At 41.4% G+C, this 18,932-nt stretch overlaps 2 protein-coding genes across 2 annotated transcripts in view; both read right to left on the bottom strand.

The window, feature by feature from the left end:
- Positions 1-79: 79 nt before the first annotated feature.
- LOC101857802 (MFS-type transporter SLC18B1) lies at positions 80-10,189 on the bottom strand. The gene is made up of 4 exons (XM_005099545.3): positions 9,858-10,189; positions 7,125-7,923; positions 2,967-3,350; positions 80-660 (listed from the first exon to the last, which is right to left on the bottom strand). Exons 2-4 carry the CDS (start codon positions 7,834-7,836, stop codon positions 155-157), a joined length of 1,602 nt encoding a protein of 533 aa, XP_005099602.1. The 5' UTR covers positions 7,837-7,923; positions 9,858-10,189; the 3' UTR covers positions 80-154.
- A 5,512-nt stretch (positions 10,190-15,701) lies between these two features.
- LOC101857572 overlaps positions 15,702-18,932 on the bottom strand; it is a gene marked incomplete at its 5' end in the record, with an annotated part of 5,239 nt that continues 2,008 nt past the window's right edge. The window contains 1 exon segment of the mRNA XM_013083204.2: positions 15,702-18,108. Coding sequence (XP_012938658.1) covers positions 16,671-18,107 — 1,437 coding nt within the window. The 3' untranslated portion in view covers positions 15,702-16,670.

The raw sequence follows: 18,932 nt of genomic DNA on the forward strand, positions 1-18,932 counted from the left end.
TTTCTTTTTGGGAGTTTTTATTCCTGGTGAATGTTGACTCAGAATGTTCTGACAATAATCAAACAGAAACAAAGGAAACTTGTATATGTAATGAGTCATTTATTATTAGTACTAGAACAAGTAGGCCTGCGTTGAATAATAATAATGCAAAATACTACAAAGGATCAGCGTTTATTGATGGCACCTCTACCGCTAAACCCCTAGGACGCTGTAAATAAACATGGGAAAAGTGTACAATATTGACAATCATGACAAATAAATAAATGCCCACAATAACCATCGCTGCTTTGTTGAACCCAACGTGATCCGTGAGGACACCTCCTGTTGTTGGGCCTATAAATGCCCCGGTGCAGAATGCTGTCAGAAATAGACCAGAAATCATTCCAAACGTTTCGACGTTGTCTTCAAAACCCAAACTTTCCGCTCCTTTGATCATGCAGCTAAATGTCGGCACCAGAGCGCACCCACTGCCAATGCCCAGGACAATGAGTCCCACAACAGTTGTCCATAGTTTGAACGGTATGGATGACAGGAAAGGGGCGGGGCCTAAAATGCAAAAGGCCAGTGCACAGAGAAAGTTCCCTCCTATCAGGAGTGGAGCTTGGATGTCCTTGGTGTCGCACAGGTAACCCCACACAGGGGTCCCCAGGCCATACAGACCTGCCGAGGTAGAGGAACAACAGTTATTGTATGCGTGTAAAAAGTACGGTTGAAACTGTCCAAGATGACTACACGTTGCCAAGGAGAAAAATGGTTGTTTTAGATTTTGTGCTGTTGAGGCTAGAGACGTGAGTAGAGTAAGCATGATTCCCCGTTTGGATTTCTCTATTGACATTCACCCGTTGGCGCTCATATGACCATATTATGCAGTTGCGAGCTCCGTAAAAACCTTACTAAAACAAATCAAAACTAAAGACAGATGAATGAATGTCTTGGACAGTAGTGTCATTTTAGTGTAAAAAAATTATTTCCCAGACAGGGGGCCGTTAAATACATGTAGTAGAGCTGTTTCGACTGTGTTTGACTGATCTGCACATTCTGGTAGAATGTGGTGAATTTTGTTTTTCACGTCAAAGATTAAAAATATAAAAATATAAATTAATTTTTTTATAGACAGTTGATCCAAGGACTACCCTAAACTTTCTTAAAGAAACTGTCTTGTTTGTAGTTTACAAAAATATTAAATTTAAATATCATTATATTATACATATTTAAATTTAATATTTTTGTAAACTACAAACAAGACAATCTCTTTAAGAAAGTTTAGGGTAGTCCTTGTATTATACATCGCAGTCAGCTACCAACTGGACCCTCTCCTGAAACATCCCAATATCCCCATGAGCACCAAGGCGAAGCTCATCAACGCCATTTTCCTTCCAATGCTCACATATCAGTGCCAGACATGGACTCTAACAAAAGCCCTAGAGAGGAAACTGGTCACATGCGAGATGAAATGCTTAAGAAGAGCGGTCAACAAAACAAGAAGAGACAAAATTAAAAATGAAGTCATAAGGGACACCGTGGGAGCAACACCAGTCCTACCACACATTGAAAAACAAAAGGTCAAGTGGTTCGGATACCTCACGCGGATGCCCTCAAACCATCCAGCTCTGAGAGCATACAACATTAAATATTCTGGATGGAGAGCCAGAGGAAGACCAAGGCGACGATGGAGTGAATCTGTGGCAGACACCCTTAAAGATCATGGGATGTCCCTCCTACAGGCCACACGACTTGCTGCAGACAGACACCTGTGTCTCCCCGCGACACCCCAGGGTACAAGCGGAAGAAAAAAGTAAAGTAAGTATATTATACATACATAAATTACAATCAAAACTGTAAATTATTCGAATTTGTACCATTTTGATGAAGAATTTTAGAATTTCTTCACTGCCAGTTTAGAGAGTTTACAAGAATGTGATTAATTGGCCCAATCTTACTGGAGATAAATTTATGTACAAGTTCTGCATACAGTATAACACGCATAAGTCGAACACAGAAGACCCGAAATCACGCATCTGTCGAACTGTGACTGCAGTCCTGTTTGTTCCCTTCTTTATCTTTCTAAGACATCCCTCGAACTGCAGATTCCTTGAACAACCGAGGAGGGTCCCAATGAATTCGAGCTATCCCTGTTATACTGTATAAAATATGTGTGACTATTACTATTATAACCTTACTTAACTTTACAGTAAACAATATTGACAGTGTCGAAAGGGGGACAAAACTTTGACAACTTCTCCTCTCTGAGAGAGCGTTGTCATGCATGTGTGGCATGTGTTTCTCAAGCTGTATAGTGTGACACGGAGAGCTCAAATTCGTCAAAACCGGCCAGTTTGAGGGATCCGTAGTTCGAGGGATATCTTACAAAGATAAAGAAGGAAAAAAATGGGACCGCAGGCGTGATTTCGAGTCTTCTGTGTTCGACCTATCCGTGTTATACTGTATTATCTATATCTATTTGTGGTGGCCGACTTTTGCTATTCAAAAGGCTTTTTAATGGCTGCATCGATCGACATGCGGTTTTCGACAAAAAAAATTCTTTAAAAATATTCTCCAGATCATTGCGCCCTTCGTTTTTTCAGTTGTGAGACAGTTTTGCTGCAAAAAAAAAAAAAAGATTCTTTATTTCGCCGATCGCGTTTGAAGGCCGACGCTTCTGTCTCTGTAATTTTAGAAAATCTGGTGCAGACGTGATATTTCGCGAGGCGCATTTTGTTTTGAGAGTATAGATCTCTAGATCTAGACCTTCTAATTTTTTTTCATCTCTCAAGATTTATTGCTCCATTTCAGTAAAGTGTAAATATAGTAGGCCAATGACTTTCAGTTTACGTTAATGCACCGATCATCCCTTTCATCGAAAGGGGGCCCAGCTAGTATTATATATACATCGTAGCAAAATATAGCGCAAAGATGAGGTGAAAATTGGAGGCAGTTTACTCTGTGAGTCTGAGTTCAAAATTTACCCGGTTGAATCATGTAGACAAGCCCCACGAGAAGCGCCGACAGACGGAAGCTCTTCAGGTGCTGAGATAGTGTCGGGTCCAGGAAGCTGATCCCAGCTACTGTGGCAGCCGTGGTTGTCATGGCAACCCACACGAGAGGGCTGGTGAGCAGTTGGAGCGTGGACTTTGTCCGCTGCCGGGGCGTGTTGTCCTGAGAGGGCAGAACTTTGGCCATGGCCAGGCCGTTGGCGATGAAGACGGCCCCGCCGAACCAAAAGGGCGGTCCGAATCCGCCAGCGTCGTAGAGAGCCCCGCCTAGAAAGGGCGCCACCATCAGTCCCGCGGCACTGGCGGTCTCAACGATACCAAACACCGTTGTCCGTCGTCCGGGGAACTCCTCGCACACTGAAAGTAGAAGTAGAGTTGTCGGCCTTACCTTACCATCTGGTGTGGACGCATGTGGGCCCTTACACTACACTTCACTTACACACTGAAGTTAAGTACAGTGGAAACCATATATAACAGGCCCGGTAATAACAGGGATCCGGTAATAACAGGGACTTTTAAAATCCCCGTTTTTTTCCTACTGTTTGTCTATATTAAAAGTTATCGGCAATAACAGGGTCTCATCGGAGCCCAACCGGTTATAGCAGGGACCAGGGCTCGTCAACAATGAGTAAAAAGTAAGAGAGAGAGAGAGAGAGAGAGAGAGAGAGAGAGAGAGAGAGAGAGAGAGAGAGAGAGAGAGAGAGAGAGAGAGAGAGAGAGAGAGAGAGAGAGAGAGTAACGCAGTGATAGAGCAAGCCCACGCAAGCCATGCCACTGCAAGCACACGCAGCGTGTGAAGGTGAAGGGAGAGAGGGCTGCAGTGTGCTGCAGACCTCGATCAAGCCAGAAACCTAGCAACACGCACGCATAATGTGTCACCAACGATGTCAAGAGCGAGAGAAAATGCCTGTCAATTGACAAAAATACGAAATAATCCAGGCTGTTGACAAAAAGCAATCTCCACTGGCAGAGATTTGTCGTCAGTTCGACATTCCACAAGGGTCGATTCACACCATTATCAAGGATACAGGGAAGATAGTGGCAGCATGCTCTAATGAAAAGTTTGCTCGGGATCGAAAGAAGATGAGACTACCCTATGCAGATGCCCTGGACCAAGCTCTTCTGATGTGGTGTAAGGAGGCAAGGAGAAAATTGGTGCCAAAACCTCTGTTAAGTCTGTTCGTGGGTACTTGTGGCAAGGGAAACTACCCATGAATAAATACAGCTTGATTAGTCCACAAATGCTCACTTTCCTTTGCATTTCTGATTTAACAGGGATCGGATATAACAGGACATTTTCTCTACTCCCACCATCCCTGTTATATCAGGTTTCCACTGTAATGTGATCGTACGTGTAGTCCATACACTTACACAATGAAAGTAATGTGGGCGTATGTTTAGTCCTTACATGTACAAGCTGAAAGTGAAAGTAAGGTGGCACGTATGTGCAGTCCTTACACATACCCACTGAAAGTAGAGTAATGTGAGCGCATGTATTATATATAGTATAGGTGTAAATGTATAATAATGTAGTCCTTACACTTACACACTGAAAGTAGAGTAGAAATGTGAGTTCATGTGTAGTTCTTACACTTCCAGACTGAAAGCAGAGTACGGTAATGTGAGCATTATGTGGGTCCTTGCACGTACACACTGAAAGTAGAGTAAATGTGAGCGTATGTGTAGTCCTTACACTTACACACTGAAAAAAGAGTACGTGAGCGTATAGTATGTAATCCTTATACTTACACACTGAAAGTAAAGAGGATCGATTCAGTTAACTGAACACAATGTCATTATGTGAGCTTATGTGGGTCCTTACAAACTGAAAAGGCAGAGGGCATTGGGTTAAATGTTGCACAGTGTGAGCTTGTTGTAACTCTATAACAAGAGCTCAAACAACCCATAATAAAACACGCACAAAAAAGTCAAGGAACAAAAATTCAAAGAAAGATTACTGAAGAACAGTTTAACCGAATTTATTCATTTTTCCGCAAAAGATGCTTTCGACTCTCTAGATTAAGTGTGGACAATTTCAGATTTCAATAACAACGAGAAGTTTATGTAAAATGAGTTTAAGTCACACTGATCGGATTTCAAATGTCTGAACAGCCAAAGTTCTTCATGAACATTGTCAATTGTGAATGTAGCCACTTCGTTTGATCAAAAACTCGGCACAGCGTCGATGTATGAACAGGACATGCCTTCGGAGAACTTGTTGGGGTAGATTCTGCTCTCCTGGACGAGGTAGCCCAAGAGTTGTTGACGGTTTTGTGCAGGAGGGTGATTGTCCATTGTCCACCGGTCAATGTGATCCCAAATGTTCTCTGTTGGGTTCAAATCCGGGCTACAAGCTGGTCAGTCCATGCAGGTGACAGCTCGCTGCTGCAGGAAGTCCCCCACGACGCGTGCGCGATATGGCGTGGCGTTGTCGTCCTGCAGTACAGCCTGGGGTCCAATCTGCTTCAGGAGAGGAACAGCAAGGGGACGCAGGATTTCCTCCGTGTACCTAGCCGAGGTGGAATTGCCCTGTATATGGTACACGGGGCCATGTGGTGAACTGAGAAGCCTCCCTATACCAGAACGGACCCTGCAAAGTAGGGCGCCACCTGTTGGATGCACTCAGGGTGGAACAGCTCTCCTCGGCGCCTCCAGATGTGGGATCGCCTGTCTGGGTGCAGCAGGTTGAATCTGGATTCGTCCGAGAAGACTACCTGGTCCCACTGACAATGTGTCCACTGTTATTGGCGAGCTGCTTTGTTGGGCGGCGTGTACCTTGGGCGCCTGGCAGGGACACAAGAAGCTAACCTGGCTCTACGGATACGGTTCCTTACCGTCTCCTCGCTCTCGTGGACATTGGCTGTCACCCGTAGTTGGTCCCTGATGCCGTTTGCAGTGGTGGTTCGTGACGTCACGGCCTGTTTGACGATGAACCGGTCGACGCTGTTGTTGGTCAAACGGGGCGATCCTGGTCGAGGCCTGTCCGGGACCCTTCCGGTCGCTCGCCATCGTTCTTGCAGCCTCTATATGACTGATGGAGACACCCCGAATCGATGTGCAACAACTGGGAACGTGGAGCCATCTTGGAGCCAGGTAAGGGCTCGTCCTCTGTTGACGTCTGACAGCGAGTGTTGTTGGACCATCGTGTTGTAATGAAACATGGCAGAAAAACGCTGGCTTATAAAGGGCTGTAAGTGAGCAATCTTCACAGCTAAGACATCTGTTTAGCACGTGCCAAGCTTAGTTTTAGCTAACAGTCCCTATGCCAATGTTGCTGAGTCAGAGAAATTTAGCCCATTTTTCATGCTTTTCGGCTGTGTTTCAGAATGCGCTGCGTCGTCGCTATGAAGCTGGTGCTGGCAAATTTGCCGTATAGGCAAACTGTGTCTTGTCGTCAGTGCGTGTGCCAAGTTTGGTAGACTGATCATAACGCGTTTGTGAGATATTGAAGTTTGAATTTGACAGGTGAAAACACAAGCTGTTCCTTGACTTTTTTGGACGAGTTTACTTTTTTTTTTAAAAACCCACTTCCTTCTTTATTCCTTTACTCACATCAAGGAAGATTCACATACATTTTCAAAAGTGTAAAAATATGAAAATTAAAATTAGAAGAAAAATAAAAATTAACAAGTATCAAACTGAAAGTTGACAAAGCGCTGTAAAACCCCTACTGAAATTTTTAAAAAGTAGGCCTACATTTAATTCATTCCTTGTTGTGAGTAAAAGTATAAACGAAGATGGAAGTGAATTTTTTAAAGAATTATTTCACAAATATAAAATAAACCGGTAAATTGAGCGGAACACACACACACACACACACACACACACACACACACACACACACACACACACACACACACACACACACACACACACACACACACACACCAAGGAGATTGAAAGTAACGTAGTTCTAAACTCCTTCACACACACATACACACACACACACACACACACATATTATATATATATATATATATATATATATATATATATATATATATATATATATATATATATATATATATATATATATATATATATATATATATATATATATATATATATATATATATATATATATATATATATGCGTCTCACTGAGACATTCACCGTGAGACGCGATCTCACCTATGGCTAGACTGGCTGTGACGTAGGCCGACACTCCCAGAGACATGACCACACGACACAGGATGGTCAAGGTCACAAAGATGGCGCCGGGCGGGCACAGGTTTAGCACGCTGAACAATATGGTGGATGAACCGGCCACTAACATGCCCGTGATAAACAGAAACTTGGTCCCAATACGCGTTATGAACCGGCCAAACGTTGGGGCAGACAGTATGATGCCAATCTCGAAACTGCTGAAGATGAAGCCTATTTCTGTTTCCGACGACCCTTTCCTCTCCGCTTCCTGTGGGAAAAATGGCGCCATCAGCTGGAAACCGGCGTCTGCGGAGAACTGTGCCGTGACAAGAAGCAGAAGGAGGAGCTTTTTCCTCGCGGGAAGTTGCCGGAAGTTCAAATTTTCCTGACCGTTGCCCGTTTCGTTGTGGTCAGTTCCCGGCTCAGCCTGACTGGCTCGTCTCTCGATGCTGTTACGGTGGGGCATTTGGTCTGGTGACGTAACAGCACACACATATCTGTGACGTCCGAGGTCTTGCACATGCTGTATTGAATCATTCCACTCAGAAATACCATCGCCAGCGACCTCGGCGAGAGTTGGGTTGACCAATAGGCCTACATCCGGGGAGTTTCTATGTCCGCGGACATCTCGTGACGTAGCTGGGCTTTCATCTTGGTCGTCATGTTCATCCTGACCTAACAGTAGCTCCTTATCCATCGCGAGGCTGTGTATGTCCTGTCTCGACAGTTGTCACCGGTGGACTCCTCCTGCAGCCTACAGCACTGTGACGTCACTGTCGCTGTACTGTCAATAAAATATTCTATTTATTTTTATTTTTTATTTTTTTGGTGGTTTTTCTTTTGGGGGGGGGGGAGGGGTCAACAAGTTACAGGTTTATTGATCCTACCTAGATTTTTAAAAAAAGAGAGAGAAAAGGGGAGAAAAAGGAGGGGCAAAGAAACGGAGGGAAGGGGGGGGGGGTAAAGAAAAGGGTGGGGGTGGGCGAGAGAAAAGAAGGGGGGGGGGGGGTGAGATTGAGAAAAGAAAGAGAGGGATCAGGGGGTTGGGTAGGAGAAGGAAAGTGACAGAAAATAGTGAGAGACCTTGACCTTGACCATTATGATTTATTAATAGAGGAACCAGCTATCCCCCTCCAGTTTGCAGTGTCACACTCTGTCACTGTCATTGTCCGCATGAGGCAGCGCCATCAAACCACTGGATTAGTCCAAGAACGCCCACGTGCAGGTCGACCCAAGAAGACCACTCAGAGTGTTTGCAAGTGATCCTTAATTTATGTTGAAATCTGTATAATTACAGAATAATACCCACATCAAATGAAAATGAATGCAATTGTTCTAATTCTAAGACATATTTTCATGGTATGAGAGGGGGTTGGGGGACATATCTGCGCTGGGCTAAAATAACTATGTAATTGATCAGTTATCATGCTCATTATCAATTTGAGCTATAGTTTCAATTGTAAATTTATTAAAAGAAACCGAGCTTGATATTATAATTTATTTACCTGTTAGTGTTAGTTCCCCGACTCTCTGAGCTGTTTGGTTACAATTTGATTAATAAAATTAATTATGAGCATCTATTCAAATGAGTGCATAATCAAACATTCAAAATCTTATTTGTCACTTTTTCTAAATATCATCACTTGGCAAATAGTTCAAATACAGATTTGTATACATCCACATGTAACAGAATGGACTTATGTGTCTATTATTTTAGGCCATTATTTTGATTTTTTATAATTATATGCATTGGCCTATTTAATTAGATCTATTTATTTGCATATGATTAACAAGGTATTGAGATTGCAACTTTAGTTTTTCCATTTTCTATTTAGTTGCCCTAAAAAGCATAATCTCTCCAATTTTCAGCCCATTCTATTAATAAAAATAAGAAAGTTATGGGTTTTCAATATTCTGGTGCCGTTTGCTCTTTTTTTATTCCTCTCTAAATGTATAACAATTTTCTCCAAAATACCCACATATATACATGATGTACACAGCCATAACTTTTAAAGATTTATGGACCTATTTGGAAAAAGTAAAAAAGCATTTTACTTCTGGATTATTGATCTTTGTTGTAGGCCTACATACCTGTGTTGTTTATAGATTATGGACCTATCTTTAAAAAGATGTGATATTGCTATAATATAGATACATGTATATATATATTATCCATTATCCATCCATCTATCCATAAACATCCTAGGGCCTACATAATACATATATATATATATATATATATATATATATATATATATATATATATATATATATATATATATATATATATATATATATATATATAAATATATTTATATATATTATGACTACATACATACATACAAAGAGAGAGAGAGAGAGAGAGAGAGAGAGAGAGAGAGAGAGAGAGAGAGAGAGAGAGAGAGAGAGAGAAAGAGAGAGAGAAGAGAGGGGGAGAGGGAGAGAGAGAGGGAGAAAGAGAGAGGGAGAAAGAGAGAGAGAGAGAGAGAGAGAGAGAGAGAGAGAGAGAGAGAGAGAGAGAGAGAGAAGAGAGGGGGAGAGGGAGAGAGAGAGAGGGAGAAAGAGAAAGAGAGAGAGAGAGAGAGAGAGAGAGAGAAAGAGAGAGAGAGAGAGAGAGAGAGAGAGAGAGAGAGAGAGAGAGAGAGAGAGAGAGAGAGAGAGAATTGCCATGAGCAGCTCAAACACAACTGAGACAAAAATAATTTTTTTGTAACTTACCACCAAGAGGGGCCACTCAAACAAATTCAAAGTAGAGATCTGACCAAGGAGGTTTAACTTATATATTATGTATACCTATCACTACTATCAGACACAAGTACAACGTGCAGTACATTAGCCTGCTGGGCGCATTACACATGATGGTGAAATCATCAGGTGCTATTTTTCTACTGCTGGAGGATTCTCAGACCGCCTCTCCGCTCCCGTTTCTCATAGGCTACGTCTCGGAGGAAGCTACACCAGCTTGTTATGACGCAATCACAGTCGGTGCCCCTGCCTCACAAAGAATACTGGCGACATTTTGTTTGTTTGTGTTGTTTTGGTATACACAAGTGTGTGAACAAGGACAACCTAAAACAATAGAATGTGTAGCACTAGCAAGGGTCTAGTGTAAGGGACATAACCTGAAAAATACATGGCAAAAGTTGACCGTTAAGAGTTATTTCCCACAATTATTTTTCTCCCTGCCCCAGCGGCCCCAGGCTAGTTTGAGTTGCCATCACTTGTTCGTTTTTCAACATTGTATCTCTACCTCCTCTCTTTCATTCTGTCGTCTCCGCCCAGCCACCTCAGTTACTTCACAGAATCTTCTATTTGAAACCAACATTCTGGGCTGGGATCAACCTTCAAGAAATTTATTGGAAATAAAAAAAACCCAACTAACAACATGGTTTCCTGTAGTGTTATCCGAGACCCAAAAAGTAGAACAGAATTAAAACCAAAAGTTGGTGGTCGCCACTCGCACACCGCCGCTTCTCTGGCGCAGGGAGGGCTTCTCCTCTTAATTTATTACTTTAACAAAATCTCATACGCGCATACATGTAGCCAGTCAGCAGATTTTCAGATCCCCAAATTTTTCTTAAATACATGTATAGTGCAGCCTCTCTTATAACGACCTTCGATATATAACGACGTCCTGGGTATAGCGACACGGTACCCAAGTCCCGATCTTTTCCTAATATTCAATTTATCACCCGGTATATTTTTGGTTGCCTATCTATAATGACAACTCTCTATAACAACATTTTATCTGGTCCTGACGATGTCGTTATAGAGAGGCTGCAAAGTATGATACTTATGATGGGACGCAGATAACACAAACACAGAAAACATCAAGGATAGCTTGTACTTGATTTTGCCATGCCTAGACTGAAATTATCTCTTTAGATTAATTTTCCATTATCCGTTATCCAGTTAACCCAAATTATGGATGTATTGAAAACATTCGTCATTCCTCCCGACATGTTTGAGTTATATGCGTGCCCCATCTGTAGGGTTCATATATACTATATTCTTTGTATTTAAAATATAGAGAAACTTGCACAAACCGGTAACGAAAAGATTTCCCGCTACACTGATTTTGTTATGTGAATGCTAGACTGTTATCAAATCTTCAGTTCAGCTCTTGCTTGCCTCCTTTTTCACACAATGTGTGCCCGTCGGTCAAAAGATCTTCATCAGTACTTCTGTCTGCTATGGTGTTTACGTAAATCAAAATCCGAAAAAAAAAAAAATCATTTTGTTGAACCTGTAGTGATAGCCAATTCAAATTTTTTTTGTTTTACTGATTACATTGGCTGCAACAGTTTGAGTATAATCTTATTGTATTACAGAACTTACAGTACAGTTATACGGAACTTGCAATAAAGAAAGGTCATAACAGGTGTGTCTCTTACGAGTAACATACAAAGAAAAGGAGGAGATATAAAAGTATAACAGGTGTTTGACAGGCCTGAAAGAAGGAGCAAACCACACCAGAGTACCTGCTAACCATCCCTGAAAATATATTTATATTATATCACTAGTGTAATATTCTTTATAACAAAACTTTTACAGAGAAACAAGGGGATTAAAAAAGCATGACAGTGTGGAGACGAAAGTGATCTTTATTTTAGCAAATATTACATACGATACGGTATAGGACCAAACGAAACAGTGACAAAATACAGAAACAACGACTTTGCCCCCCCCCCCCCCCCCCCTCCCAAAACCCCCCCCAACTGAAACAAAATAAAAAACCCAAAACCCAGCTCTACACAGGTGACAAACAACAACACAGGTTACTATATAAAGGCCACAAATAATCTATTAGTAATCAAACCACGCTACATACTAGGTCTACAAGCCATACGACTGTAGTCATGCAGAATCATTTGTAACTTAAACAGCGATAAACTTTAGCACCAAATCCAATCCTATATTTATTTGTGATCGAACAATTTTTTGCGACCAACAAAATGGGTATAATTTTCCGACTTGAAAGTCACAGAAGCAGACATAAAATCAAAGTGATTTGAGCTGAAGCTTTATCCCACCATTAGCAGCTTGAGTTCTGTGGAGAATCCCTCATCTCTCAGGTTGTTAAAATAAGGCGAGTAGGAGGTATATAAGTTTACTCACTGCCTCCACCAGCAGGAGGTGCAAGCCCTTCAATGGTGGAAAAAAAATAAAAAAAATAAAGCGAGTCCAAAAGTGTCAAAACGAAGCAGAATGAGGCGCTTGTAAATTTTTGGGCATATGGTGCTATTGGTATCATCTTTAAGCTTGTTCACATGACAGACTTATGATGAAAAAAATAAATACCCATCTAACTTGAATAGAATTAAGATGTATATTTGTGATTGAAGAAGGTGGGGGGGGGGGTCTCATGATGGCAGAGGTAAAATTAGCAAAAAAATGGCCACCAAAATTTGGTGACTTCCAAAGCTTGAGTCTCCTTGGAAACTGCAAATTAACATTTCTTGTGCCTTAAAACATTTTAAAATAAAATTTACTCACATAAAAGTGGTATCAAATGGAAGTCCAAGTATAAGGCGATGAGCAAAAAAATACTCAAAAAACAAAAACTCAACAAAAAAAAATTGCTCAACGAGCAGAAAACATCCGTTTCCTCAATTATTAAATTTTGACGATTGCTTGATTTCACCACTATACCAGACAAACAGTAAAATAAAACTAACCTAATAAAAAGATGTTTAAAAATAAAAGTGTACAATACATCATGTATTACTAAGTTATAATAGCCCGTCACAAGAACTGTGCTCCAGAGGCGTTGTGACAACAGATGAGCATGCAGTCTGAGATTGTTCGGCTAGCGCAATAGTATATTATGTAAAGGAGAGTCTGCTTCCGCAATAGTATAATATTATGTAAAGGAGGGTCTGCACTTAAATTGAACACATTTAATCTGAAAGCAGTAGCACCAGTAGCAGTAAACCAAATGAATATAAAATCCCATATTTTTTTTCTTCCATTTGAGTAACCCCTCTAAACCAAAAACACGGCCAAACTAAAGAAAATCTGGCAGTCCCAGAGATTTAGGTTTTAAATTAAGCCGACTCCATTGATTGTACCACCGAAACTGTTTTAACTGCCACATATGTACAAGACAATCATGTATTCAGTGGTCTGGACTGGTTCCACGTGATGTCAGGTAATTACTCTAGTGGCTTTTGCCAGTAGATCTTCAAAACTCCATTCTGCCTCAGCAGTAGGCAGATTTCACATGATGGAGCATGACTCAAGAAGTATGGTGGTGTATGCCTAGTGAATTAAGATACTAAGAGCATATTATCAGTATACTGTGGTACAGTGTAGTCCACATAAACCGAAATCTACTGGACGGTCAAATTTTCTTTAGTTTAGCTGGGTATTCCTTTTAGAGAGGGTTGCTCAAAAAGTGATGATTGTGAAAAGCAAAAAGTTGTAGTGCCATGCATGCAGCAAATTTCACTTTGTGAAAGAGTAATTTTCATCTAGAGATCTACTTTTTTTTTCAGTGACTGCAATTTGAGCAACAGGCAGTACGCATTCCTATTTGTGTGGAAAAATCAAAGTAAACGGTGACTAGTTTTTTAATAAATTAGAATTATATATATAAATTTTGGAAGAACACTATTTTTAAATGTTATGCTAATTAAAAAACTCTTTTTCTCGAAACTGCTGTAAATAAAAAAAGGCATTTTGTCAGCTTACGGCACGCCAGTCTTGAACTAACTTTGCCACGACTAACCAAGGGTTGTGTATGACATGCATTCGCTACCGTTATTCTCACACCACTAGTGGCACTAGGCGCAGTGTGAAGTATATATAGGCTTATTGATGTGTGTGATAAATGTAGGCAAACAGCACATTCATGATGCCTCTCGCAGATCTGCAATCATTGAATCAATGCATTATTCGCGTTCTCGTGTCACTTTCACCTGTTTTGATATCTTGAAGTGCATAAGACTTGACGATTTGTGTTACTTGAGGATTGTTAGTGAAGATTCTATCTGGTTTAGAAATAGGAGCAAATCGGCTAAGCGATAGTTTTCTTACAAAGGGAACGAAGAAAAATATAGGGGATTTTATTGTCTTTCCCTTTACCGCTGTTTTCAGATTTACTGTGTTTAAGCAGACTCCACTGAATATACTGAACGCCAAAAGAAACGCAAGTCATTAGGTTGATCGATTTTCAACCTAAAATATATAGAAAAATATTTTTCAGATAAAAACTAGTACAAGCCCCTGGGGTGTTTAGATCCCCTGAGTGTAGTCTGTGAGTGCTGATTGAAAAGTACTCACCTTAAGCTCACGCAAGGCCGTCAATGAAAAGTTTGTGCTTTTTGCAATGCGTGATTGAAAACAGAGGTGAGTGAATTTTTTTTCGTGAGTAGTGTTCATGGCATATCAGGGTAAAAAAAGACACACCGCTACGCTTTGACCAGTGAAGCAGTTGACCGCCAAGAAGATGCCACGACTGAGCGTTGCAGGTCGAGAGAGAGCCCTTGGGCGTTCACAAGCTGGGGACAGCCGTACTGACGTCGCTATCACATTTCATGTGTCCTTTTCAACAGTTTATAAGCTGTGGACACGTTTTCAAACAACCGGCAGCACCCAATAATTGGCCAGAAGCGGAAGACCATGGGTCACATTTGCACGTCAAGATCGACTGATTACGCCCCGTCATCACTGAGACAGTTTCCTGCCTGCAGCCGAAACAGCAAGGGGAACAATTGGAAGCCACGGACGACCGATATCCGGCCAGACCATGCGGCGACTTCAGACCCGAGGACTCCGGTTCCGTCGTCCTGCGGTCGGCCAGTCCTCACTACCCGCCACACAGAACAAAGGTTAGCCTGGGCCCAGCATCGGCTTCATTGGACATGGAGGCAATGGAGAAACATTCTCTTTTCTAATGGGAGTCGATTCTGCATCAGCAACGCGGATAGAAGAGTCAGAAGCTACGCAGACATCAACATGATGGAAGCCGACGCCTTGGGTGGCCCTAGTGTCATAATCTGGGCTGCTATTGGACTAAATCTCCTGGTCGGCCCTGTTGTCTTCCGAAACCTCAGACACGGGCGTGGCAATGGAATCAACGGCCAACGTACCATCAGCATGGTGCTTAAGAAGGCGATCCTCCCCTACGCCCAGCAACACCACCACTTGGTGTTCCAGCACGACAACGCGCGCCCGAACACTGCACAGGGAACTGTGGCATTCATGCAGCAGAACAACATTAGAGCTCTCCCATGGTCAGGACTCAGCCCTGACCTTAACCCAATCAAACACTTATGGGACCATCTCCAGCGACAACTAAACAACATTCAGCTAAGGCTAGCCACTGCGGCACAACTGGAGCAGAACATTCAACAGGCGTGGGGCAACATCCAGCTGACTACCGTCAACAGACTGATGCACTCTATGCCCTGACGGTGTCGAGCTGTTGTTGATGCCCAAGGAGGGCATACAAGATATTGAACTGTGTCAAATGGACTATTCGTGTTGTGCATACATGTGTTTAAGATTACTGTGATATTAATGAGTCGATAAAAAAATACCACCGAAGATGTTCGTCCATGTTCAATGAAAATCATATTTTCGAAAGTAAAACATCTAAAAAAATCTCACAACTGTTAAACAATTTCAATAAAAATAACCTTTTCTACACCAGAAATCTATTTGCGTTTCTTTTGTTGCTTACTTGCGTTTCTTTTGGTGTTCAGTATATGTTCTCTACACAAAAAATTCCAAAACTGATGGCTTAGTAAGGACACAATTATCCAGAGGACAGGGGCTAAGATCACAATTTCCAGATCCAGACAGCCTTTCATTATAAAGAATGTGATGATTTCTCAACATTGCACTGTACGTCAATACAGCCAGAGTGGTTTTGATTTTCGAAAAGTAGAACAATGCTATGGCTAAATTGGCTCACACAGAGCACCTGAGATGCGCATAACAACATCCATCTGAAAAGATTTGGACAGTCTAAACACAAGATTTTTTATACTGAGTATAAATTTTCAAAATTAAAAAATATAGCTTACATGATGTGATCCTAACCTGTTAATCCTTAAAATAAAAAATTAATAAACATAATATAACAGGTCACCAGATGAGAATTGTACCTTTCAACAGGGAATCACTATGTGCAAAAAAAGGGAAAAAAACCCCAAACAATTTCACACAATTAACATTTTCTTTTGGTACAAAATATGCTCATATTAAAATGAAGGAATGAATGGAGAAAGTAAAAATCCATTATATCAGGCTTGAAATAAACATAACCACATCTATGTGATTTTAATCTAAATAAGTAAAAACAAAAGAACAAATCATCCTTGTAAAAGAAAAACGAGTACCGGTTACTCCAATGTTTTTTGTCCACTTACTATACTATAATAAGCTAAACAGAGTAAGAAATTCTTTTACAACCTAATCCTTGAAGTAGAATAATGAACATACAGAAGAAAACCCCCCCCTGACATTTCAAAATATTTTTGTATTAATTATCGATTTAAAAAAAATTGAAGTAACTCAAAATTCTCAGATTTGGTTAGACGATTCCTTCCCTTCCATGAACTGGGACCCATCAGTGTCTAAAGATTCTTTCTTTCTTTTCCGTATCATCATAGAAGATGAAATATACGAAGTTCCTTTCTCCATAGCCACAGTCATTGTTGAAAATGTCTTTAGAATGAAGTCTTTGGAGTTTGCCACAATTTCAGCTCTTCTGATGGTTCTTGCGATCAGGTCTGAACGACTTGAGGCATTAACCTCTGTCCCTTTGTCACTGGTCAGCTCCATTCCCACAACATCCTGGCCGGCCTCAGATAATTTGATAGACGACCCCACTTCATTTGACTTTTCACAGGGCTCAGCAACATCCACCATATTATTACTATTTCTTTCTGAAGTGTCCATAACTCCTGTGTCCATAGGCTGCTCATCGTTTTCCCTTTGCGTTAAAGGCATGTCAGAAGCTTGTGTCAGCATACCTGGGTCTGTCATCTTCTTAACTGCCGTGTCACTGCTGGGAGTGGGAGATTCAAGCTTATGCTTCATCCTGTGCAAGCCAGTGAGCAGAGAGACAACTTTCATTATGCCCGCAGATTCCTCAGAAAATTTGTTGAGGCAGTTATGAAGAAACTGGCAGTCTTTATCTGTAACCTTATTGAAACCGTCAAGAAAATCCAAAAGCTCCCGGCTGATATGTAGAAAGCTTCCAATAGCCACAAGTGCTTTTGCATCACTTTCCTGTGAAAATTCTGTGAAACGAAAACCTTCAATTTCCCTTACAACTTGGAGCAAATCTGATTTCTCAGACGGGTCACTGGATAAAGCAAGTAAATCAAACAATGGTGAATAGTGTTGACGGGCAAATGCAATGTTCATGACATGGGTGGCATAGCCAATGTGCTGTGGAGGAATGAACTCTCTCAAAACATTGACAACGGCATCTGGCGCTTGGAAGTTATTGTTATTACTGGCATTGAGCTGCTCTGTTGCACCCTGTAGGTCCTGAATCAGTTCCTGAAAGACCCCGACATTTCTTGAGAGCAGCGCGACACAGCGTGTGAACTCCACCAGTGTGTCACGACAGCCGCTGTGCCAGAGCTCCCTCAGCATCCCCCCGATGGCCGTCAGCACCTTGAGACCTGTGCCTAGCTTCCACAGCCTGTGACCTGCCTTCAACGCCACCGCCAGTTTGGGATGTAACGGCGAAGCCAAAACCATGACGCTACCTGCTGTCTTAGCTGCCGAGCCAACCATGGTGAAAAGCCCAGAGCTTCTCTTCCAAGTAACGATGAGTCTTGCCTGTCGGACATACCGGTTTACTCGCCCTTGAACTTTCTGTAACTGTTCAGCGATGTGCACTGTGTTTTCCAGGAGTTCAGCTGTGTAGACAGTTTTAGCGGCTAACCTTTCCACCAACAGACTGTCCTCTCCAGTCTCAGCTACTGGCACAGCGTCAGACATCATTCTGAGAACAGAAAAAGAAAACCAAATTGATATTTGAGGTTTTCTGTGTTAGAGTTTTATGGTACTTGCACCACAATTAGGTCATACAAGTGCTGAAAATTAGACATTACATATATCAGAGAACAACATACAAAGAAAAGGAGGAGAGATGACAAAAAAGGAACAAAATACAACACAGCACCTGCCAACCACCCACTTTGTTGAAATTCGAAACGATTATATTTTGGTTTCATATAGCTATAGGGAGAGAGTAAGATTTCAGTTGATAGATTGATACTTGGTAGATGTACTGACAGAGATGTCGAAGAAGGAAACAAAAATAAAAACAGCATGCAAAGATTCAACATGAGGAGGAAGAAATTTAGCTATCAGTTGTCGTAGACAACTAAATATTTGACATAGATCTAGATCTACACATAATCCTAAGCATAGGCCTATATCTAGAGATCTATAATTCATCAAATTCATGATATATATTAGATTATATATGCAACGAAAAATGGAAAATAAAGAACCAGAAGTAATCGTCGGTGGAGCCAAAACCGAACACTCCACAGTTATCGTTGGGGCCAAAAACCTGGATTATCCCGCACAACATAGACCTAGATCTAGAGATCTCTAGGCCTATATTTTCTAATTCTGGTATAATGTGATTATTTATAGTGTGTGCATAGAGAAGAGACAGAGAGAAGACTGTGTGTGTCTGTAACTATGTGTGTATAGATCTAGAATCAAGGTTGTTCTGTGTGTGTGTGTGTGTGTGTGTGTGTGTGTGTGTGTGTGTGTGTGTGTGTGTGTGTGTGTGCTTGTGTGTGTGTGTTTGAG

Source organism: Aplysia californica, unplaced genomic scaffold (assembly GCF_000002075.1).
Source record: "Aplysia californica isolate F4 #8 unplaced genomic scaffold, AplCal3.0 scaffold00217, whole genome shotgun sequence".
Lineage (NCBI taxonomy): Eukaryota > Metazoa > Mollusca > Gastropoda > Aplysiida > Aplysiidae > Aplysia > Aplysia californica.